This window comes from Alligator sinensis, unplaced genomic scaffold (genome assembly GCF_000455745.1).
Source record: "Alligator sinensis unplaced genomic scaffold, ASM45574v1 scaffold319_1, whole genome shotgun sequence".
Lineage (NCBI taxonomy): Eukaryota > Metazoa > Chordata > Crocodylia > Alligatoridae > Alligator > Alligator sinensis.
The window spans coordinates 244,941-254,025 of record NW_005842375.1 but is presented as its reverse complement, the minus strand read 5'-3'; the positions used below and the strand labels follow the sequence as shown (position 1 = coordinate 254,025).

General features: G+C 40.8%; 1 protein-coding gene across 2 annotated transcripts in view; it reads right to left on the bottom strand.

Moving 5' to 3' along the window:
* The window catches only part of PSTPIP1 (proline-serine-threonine phosphatase interacting protein 1), a 94,026-nt gene that overhangs the window by 58,925 nt on the left and 26,016 nt on the right, over positions 1-9,085 (bottom strand). For both annotated transcript variants that reach the window (XM_025210841.1, XM_006029380.3), the window contains exon 2: positions 5,858-5,958. In XM_025210841.1, the coding sequence (XP_025066626.1) occupies positions 5,858-5,958 (101 nt within the window). The remainder of the gene's footprint in view (positions 1-5,857; positions 5,959-9,085) is intronic.

Here is a 9,085-nt window from a genome sequence, read left to right as displayed (position 1 = left end):
CCCTACAGAATCGATCATTCCCAGTAATCTTTGCACTCATTCCTTATCCGTAGGGGATGGCATGTTTGTAATGGCTTTAACCTTTGCAGGATCAATTTGCACCCCTTTCTCAGAGAGCTTTTTCTCACAGACATGTTATTTCTTTGACCCTGAATTTGCATTTTTGTTTGTTCAGTTTTAAACCTGCCCAGTGAGCTCTTTTTAGTGCCTTTCTTAGCCTCAAGTCATGTTCTTCCATAGTATTTCTCCAAACTAATACATTATCAATATAAACCATAGTTCCATCAAGACCTTCAAAAAATTGTGGCACCTTTCTGTGAAATAGTTCAGATGCAGAGCACAGTCCAAAAGGAAGCCTATGAAAGCAATACCTTTCGAAGGGTGTATTGAAGATACATTCTCTAGTGCCATTCTTTTCTAGGGGAACTTGCCAAAACTCAGAAGAGGCATCCAAAGTGGAGAAATATTTAGCTTCTGCCATGTTGCCAAAACCTTCTTCTCTGGTGGGAATGAGAAAATACTCCCTTTTGATGTATCTGTTCATTTGCATAGGATCCAGACACAATCACAAAGAACTCTCTTTTTTTTCCGTTATGACCAGTGAATGAACCCAAGCAATTAATTGGTTGCTCTACTTTTCTATTATGTCCTATGTTAACTAATCTATCTAATTCCTTTTTTGGTTTCTCCTTTAGTACAAAGGGAACATTTCTTGGAGCATGTATGGTGGGAGTATTTGGTTCTCTTAATTCTATCTTGTACTCAATTGACAGTTCCCCTATGCCTTGAAACACATCATAAAACTCTTCTTCTATGTTTTTGCTTTCTAGTCCCTCAATGACATCCATTCTCTTAATCAAACCTAGAGTTTTGCATATTCACAGCCCAATTATTGGCACTAGGTTTCCTGGGACTGTTAGAAACTGAATTTTTACTATATTACCCTTGTGTTTAACATGCAATGCACAAACACCCTTGCTTGCAGTCATGTTCTTATTATATGCTCTAAGTCTTACTTTCTTATTCTCATGGTACACAGGTTTAGTTTTCATTTTTTGAATAATGTATCCTGGTATTACATTGACCTGTGCCCCTGTAACTAATTTAAAAGTTACCATTAGTCGACTGGTGTCCAGGGTGGTTGTCCAATCCTCAGAAGAATGAACTTCTTGCATTGTGCCAATGAGGAATTCTTCCTCTTCCTCGTTGCATAGAGCATCCACCTGCTGTTTTCTTGTATGGTACATCCTGCTCCTTTCTGCAAACTCTTGCAAAGTGATTGAATCTTTTGCATTTGTTGCAGTGCTTACCAAATGCAGGACATTGCATGCATTTGTGGTAACCCCCACAGCATCTGCAGCTGACCATTTTTTCTTCAAGCCATTTTGTTTAGCCTCCGCTTCATAGTGAGGTCCTCTTTTCTGTATTGTGTGCATGTTGCCTTAAGTTTTTGCAGCCTTGTAATCCTGTCTAATTCAGCCTGTTCTGCTTTTTCCTCCAGCTTCTACAACCTGGCATTTGTTATCTCAGCTACCAGGCACATTCTAGTTGCCTTTTCCAAATTAAGCTCAGGATCCTCTAGCAGCCTTTTCCTGAGGCTTGTATTCCTTATAGCTAATACTGTTTGGTCTCTGATCATGGACTCTTTTAGGTCTCCACAGTTGCAAGTCTGGCTCAGCAGTCTGAGGTCTTTAACAAATTCATCTATTGTCTCACATTCTTTCTCACACAATGTGGAAATTATACTGTTCAAAGGTTTCATTTTGTTTGGGTATACAATATTCTTCAAAGTTTTTTATTACTGTCCCATAGCTTTTCTGTTCTGCTTCTGATACTTGTAGGCTATTATAAAAAGACAGAGCTTTAGGGCCTGATATATTTTAAAAAGTAGCTACCTTGAGTGGATCTTCCTTCTCTGTAGCTCCACTGGCCATCATATATATGGTGAAGCTCTGCTTAAATTTCTTCCAGTTTTTGCTGCATTGCTAGACAGCTTTAACTCCTCTGGAATTCTGAGATGCTCCATTTTTCTGTCTATCTTCACACCCCACTTCTGGTACCAAGTGTTTATTCTCAAAAGACGAAGGAGGTAAACTTATAGAATGATAAAGCTTGTTTATTCAGAGAGCCTATTGATCTGCTACTCCCTCCAGTTCTCTCCTGCAATCCCCGGGCTAACGTAACAATTTATACATAGCACTTTTAAAGGTATCCACACAGAGGTTACCTAATACCACAGACACTCTTTGGAGGTTATATAAGAGATGTGGCTGAACAAAAGGATTCCAAGGCATTCCCTGTTCCCTAGATACTGCAGGCCAAAGCCTACTCTAACGTACAGAAAGGGACCAGACCAGCACAAGACCAGATGAGTGCAGTAGCAGAACTCAGTCATTTCTTTGCTCTCACACAGGCATGCACACATACAGATGATCCTTTGTGAGTTTTGTGGTACAAACTGAGGACTGGAATCACATTTTTAAGATAGGATTTTAAGATTTAAAAAGTCCCTTTTTAAAGATAAGATAAACCTGACTGTCCCTTTTTTAAATACAGAAGAATGATGTATAAGTTGAATTGTTAAATAGAAAATTTCACACGCAGGAAATTCATTTAAACAAGCATGTAGAAATGTTTTAAATTCTTGCAAAGCAAAAACCACAACACAGTCCACTGTTAAACCACCTACGCTTATACAAATGGTTCTAGGCCCCTTCTTTTGGTTATGTGATGTCATTGTTCAAGAGGGGGTGGTGCCTAGACTAACAAGAACATTTTAATTGGGAACTGGAATTCTAAAGAAGCACGGAAAACAGACATCTGAGAGCTTTGAGGCTGGAGTTTCAACACTGATTCTGTCATATATTAGTTTCTCTAATATATTTGTAGTTCAGGGCAAATAATTGTCTTACATGGTGACTAAGGTCTCATTTTCTTCTTTCCAAGAGTGTTCTTAGAAGCCAGATGGCACAAGTTTTGGAAGCAATACATACTGTCCTGAAGAGGAGGACCGAATTTGAATAACTGTAGTTGTACAGGAAGGAGCAACCTATTAAACAGTGTATACGGTTCTCCCACAAATGGAGAGAGCAGTTAATTTTTGTTCTGTTAATACTTTCATATTCTTCTGTTACCATAAGCATGAAAATGTGGCTAAAGACCCACAGACAGAATCTGCATGGTAAATTAAATGGGCTTGCAATGAGGACATTACTGTTGCTGCTGTTTTTAATTTATAGATATGGCTTCCTTAGGTTTAACTGGTACTGTGGAAATCAAATTTTCCAACTCTCATGATATTGGTGGATTTCCTAAAGCCTCAGCCCCTCAAATCAGGTGATGATGAGAGTCTCTCAGTTTATATTGTTATAATGGAAAACTACAGAGAAGAGCTTGAATGTGTAAAGCCAATAAGCACTAAAACCAGAGGGCAAACAAAAAAGACCCCAATTGTATTTTATTGTTGTTGTTAATCTTATGATTTTTAAACCAGTTGCATTTTGCTGAGTTGGCAGCCAACTACTGAGTCATGTTTGGCAATACTGGATTGTTGTGCAAGTTGACTAAAGTCACTGGTTAGCTGTAATGAACTAACAGGCATTGGCCAAATCCCTGGTTAATAAATTCAGGATTTGGCTCCAGAAAGCACCACATATCTCTTTGGAAACAAAAAGTAGGTTTCTATAAAACCTGTTACGTGGAAAGCATAACTTTGATTGGGATGAATTTGGTAGAGGAGTGGTTGGCAGGACCCTCTCACACAACATTTATTTAAAATGAATTAGTTGAATTTGGAGTTTTGTCCAAGAAGCCAGATATTTGTGGCAGAAATGTGTTGAGTTTGGTAGGCTAAGAAGCAAAATTCTCCTGCAAAGACTCAAGTCAAAATTCTAGCCTCAGGTCCCTGATTATGACACGTACAGGTTCCAAGAACCAAAGGTTTGGCTTGTTCCATATTTTCACTCATCAAAGGGGCTGATTCAAGGACAGGCTGAAGGAAGCAGCTCAGTAAGGCTTACCAAGGCCTACACATGACAGGACTGCTCTGGAGGAAGGTAAATATTAATGGGAATAATTATTCACAAAGATTTTATTTGAGATAATTTTTCAGTATGGCTTTGAGGTGAACATCTATTTTTTTTCTTTATGGAAAGTTCTTTCCATAAACACGACAGGCAGATATGAGTTTTATGCTGCAGCCTATGGAAAACCTCCACCTCAGTTGCCCAAAAAACCCAAGCTCTGCATAACATAGCCTCAAGCGCAAACTATATACAACAGAGCCAGTTCAAAGGGCTGTAGGAACAATTCTGATCTTTGTATGTAATGAGACACAAAAAATTGTCTTAAATGGGCAGAGCTGAGCTAACTGTAGTTTGATGGTCAGGGTTGTGTGACTCACAATGGTAAAAGGAAATTCCAATGGTAATCAAGAAAATCAGGCCAAAGCACTTAAATGTTTCAGGGGAGACTCTACCTGTCAATGAATTAATATTCTTAAGATAACCAGTAAAAGCCTCATGTTACATTTTAAAATTGTTAAGCACATCCAATTGAAACCCAAACTAAATTTTGGATATAACCATTTGAAATCTCAGCTAAAAATGAAAGATAAAGTAAGAACTGAGAGTAGTTTCCAAAATGAAGAAAAAAATAGCCATCACCAGACACTGCCTTGGGAATCTTGAGAGAGAGGCTATAGATGGATACAAATGTACATTACAGCAAAATTAAAAAAGAAACTGGGAACACACCCCAGCCTTGTAAAGATGGGACAATAATGTGGTTGGTTTCAGACCACCTAAAAAGGTCTGGTATGAAGGCATCTTACAGAGTCCTGTTAACACTGAAAGCATGATAAAATTGTGGTACTTACAGGAAACTGAAACACAAAGTATTAATAGCACATAAAATAGTATAATCATTGTTTATCTGTGAAAGACAAAGCTAAGTTATGATTCACTTCTGGATATTACTAAAGAAGAAAGCTGTTTTAGTTAAACTGGGTCTAGGTGTGGGGCGTGTGTGCATGTACACACACACACACACGGTTAATCAGTGGTTTTCTGTAAGTGAGCTCAGTTCTGATACACTTCTGTACGTTACTAAAGAAGTAAGCTGTTTTAGTTAATAAACTGGGGCTAGATGGGTATGGGTGTGTGTGTGTGTGTGTGTGTGTGTGTGTGTGTGTGTGTGTGTGTGTGTGAGAGAGAGAGATGAGACAGAGAGAGAGGGACAGGCAGACAAACAGAGAGACAACTCTTTGGAATCAGATCTTCATAGAATTTGGGATCCAAAGCCCTGCCTTTCATCTCTCCCCAAGAATCTTTGGATCTTAACATTGTACTCATGTCCATTCCTATAAAAGACTAGAAAATATCATGGTGGCTGGGGAGGGAGGGAAAGGAGAAAAGCCTACCTTGGAAAAGGAAATGTTGGTAGGAAAGACTGATGACTTAAGATCTTTTCCATTGTTCATGTCTGATTCCTCCTCCTCCAAACCATGTTTGGCTGTGTGATGAGATATACATATCTGATATCAGCTTTATTTTCATTCATTTTGTTTCATTGTTAGAAACAAGCTGATCTTTTAAAACTGCTATGAGGATGCTGCAGGGGATGAGGCTAGTCCACCTTCCAAATGATTCATGTAGCTACAGTGTCTCATTTTGCTGCTACAAATACTTCAGTCCTCAGATTATTCATGTTCAAGCTTCTCTATGAAAACATGGGTGACTCTTATGTAAATTCTGACATGACTATTTGGATCATCCTAGATGCCTTTTCTGAGTTCTTGGGAGTAGACAATGTGAGTATGTAAACAGATATCTATACCTCTCCACCTCATTTTTCTTACCTCTGTTTGAACAAGTCTTCCACATCCTTGCACATCTTTCTCCCATCCAACAGTCGCTGTATGAGCACTTCATAGCCAGTGTGGACTGTAAATTCTTTGCACTAAAAAGGCACAGACAAGTGGCTCTGTAAGTTTATGAGCAGACATTGCTCCCAAAGACCTCAAGTTGTAAAGCTGCACCAAGCAAATTTGTTTGAAAGAGAAAACCTCCCACCTTCAACTCTATCTAGAATTTAAAGAAATGATTCTGATATTTGAACAACTTGCTTTTCCTGCTGTTACTAGAAAAGATGGAAGTGCTTACATACCATGAGAGAGAGACTGTTTTCATGGGATGTTGCTCCTCTGTTGAGCAAAAGCAGATGATCAAGACTTTGTGGGGACAGTAGTGGGGACATAGGATCTGGGACATACTCTAAGTACGACTCCTAAATCAGCATTATATCTACATATTAGGTGTTAGGGGTGATATCCTGGCTCCACTGGAGCTGACTCTGTAATTTTATTTCATTGGGGGAGGGTTTAAGTACTTTAAGCTCATCAAGTTCATCCACAGACCTCACCATTTTTCAAATGTCTTGAACACTTGCCTTCCAACCAGAATTACCTTTGTCAAGACTGGAGGAATCATTTGGAAGACCCTAGACTCTTGAGGTTTCAACCTGGCTTCTGGCTGCTACTGTCTTAGGAGAATGGAACCAAACCTCAGGAGTGAATGTTGCAGACCAGCTAGTAGCAGCTGCCGTTCTGAATGAAGGATTTTTTCAGTGGTGCTGAGAAGCATTGCTTCTATGACTAGGAAGTTTTTTGTTTTCCCCAGTGCTAAGTTTAAGTCTTAGGGTTAATCTACCATTCACACATTTACAAACTTCCAATGCTCCAGCTTCCTGACAAGAGCAGCTCCTTCCTCTCACTGAAAACTTACCATCAGCAGTGGGATGAAGGGAATAATAAGAGGCATATAACTGCCCATAGACATAAGCTATCAGCAAAAATAAGCATTATGGAAACCAAGGGAAAATAATAGCATAGATAGAATAGGATGGTACAGGGATGGTAGAATCACCAATATCATTAATGTGCAGCCGTAAGAAAATGAAAGATCTTGATATGTCCATCTGATTGTAATAGTAGATCCTCACTTAATGTTCCCAGGGAAAAGTTACATATGCTGTTTTCTACCAGAGTCACTGCCATTAGGGCTGTGCAAAGCTTCAGTTCCTGATTCAATTTGGTGGAGATTTGGCCCGATTCAGTGGCTGAATTGCCGAATCTGAATCAGAGGACCCTTTAATCTCTCTGAATCAAATTGGAACCCTCCGAATCCATTTGGAGAGATTCGGAGATTCAGACATAGAGACAGCTTTAAATGTTTTTTCTATATACCTCTAGGTAGCAGGGGCTCGTGAATGCTGTGATGCTGGGGTGCATGGAGTGTCCCACAGAAGCACAGGGCGCTCCCCAATGCGCTCGGCAGCAGACCCAGAAGTGGACCAGAAGCATTTCTGGTCCAATTCCAGGTCTTCTGGAGAGCACACTGGGGGGTCCCCTGCACCCTCTTTGACTTGGCAACTGGTGCCTCCTGGGTCTGGGGGGGCACCCGGGGTCCCTCTGTGGCTGATCACTAAGCTGGTGGGGCACGGGGGGGCCCCCCAGCATGCTCCCTGACGGGATGCTCCATCCACCCCAACATCGCAGCAATCACGAGCCACGCTGGTAACTCAAGGTATGTGGAAAAAACTGTTAAAGCTGCGTCTATGTCTGAATCTCTGATTCTTTGAATCGGCACTGAATCTTCAGATTCGGATTTGACCATATCGATCAGGGACAGTGATCCAAATCAACAAATCAAATCACTGTCTCTGATTCGGGCCAAATCCAAATTTATTAGGGCCTGCTTCACACACCCCTAACTGCCGTTATGGTCTGGGAGAATATTTTGCAACCTCAGATTTTCCGGTCAGAAAACAGTTTTGATCATTGTTTCAGTGATTTAAATATATAATTGAAATACATAGTCAGAAGTAAACCTATGCTGAAGTAGGAAAGATGCTTGGTAATGGCACCCAACTGACACTCGCTGTCATTGATTTCTTGAGAATTCATATCCTGGTAGAAGTTATGTTACTGCTGCTGTGGCAGAATTTAATTTGTTTTTCCCCTTGTCTACATCTGATAGAAGCTGTTTCTGTCAAGTACTCTTCACCCAGGTCATAGCCCACAACAAATAGCATTCTTCCAAGGAACATTTCATCAAGTTGTGGTTGTGGAAGGTAATCTGTAAGTTCCCCCTTTCTGCCTTCCTCCATTTAGCCTTGCTTTGAGTTTCTCATTCTCAGGTAGTCTTAGAGCTTGTCTGCACACACAGTTGTATCACTAAACCTACAATAGTGCAGCCCCTTGCATGGATGGTGTTAGAGGGTATGGCTGTATGAACAAATTATCATGGTCTTAAAAGGAGTGGGCCTTTACTCCATGTCAGGTGTTCCATAGTAACTGCCTATGTTCATGTTCTTATTGGACACATCCACACAAGACATTTACTGCACAGTTGACTAACTGGCTGCACAGTAAATGTCTTGGTGTCTACACATGCTGGGGCACATGGCAGCAGCATGGTAGTATTTACTCTGTAAATACAAGTACAGTCCTGCTGCAGGGTAAAAAACGCTGCAGTAGTGCATGTGTAGATGCTGGAGGGGCTGGCTGGGGCATGAGGGTGCTTCAGTGTAGGGGCTGCCTGCCAGCTAGCCCTGCAGCGAACTTCCCTTGTACCCCAGCCAGCCCCTCCGCAACACGCTGAGCTGGGGGGAGAAGCCCAGGGCTGGCAGGCTGACCCCTGAACCCCCTGCCAGCCAGGGCTGCTTTGACCTGGCTCAACATGCTGTGCATGTATAAACTTCAGGGCTTATTGCTCCCGAGTTAATTGTTCCCAAGCGCACATTCAAACAGCTCACCCAGAAGCAATAAACTCTAGAGCAATAAGTTCCACAATTTATTCATATGTCATAATTGCATATGTAGATGTGCCCCTTCTGAGGTAAATGGAAGCTAAACTATAGTGACTTACCCCACTTTCACTGAAGATTGAAATACCAGTCTATCCTCCACTTACCAAGCAGGAAGGGTGTGCACATGGACAGTTGCTGCAGAGCAGATAATTTGTGGTACATTCCCACTACCTTGTACCCTGTGTGAATACTCATACCTATTCTAGTATAAAAACTA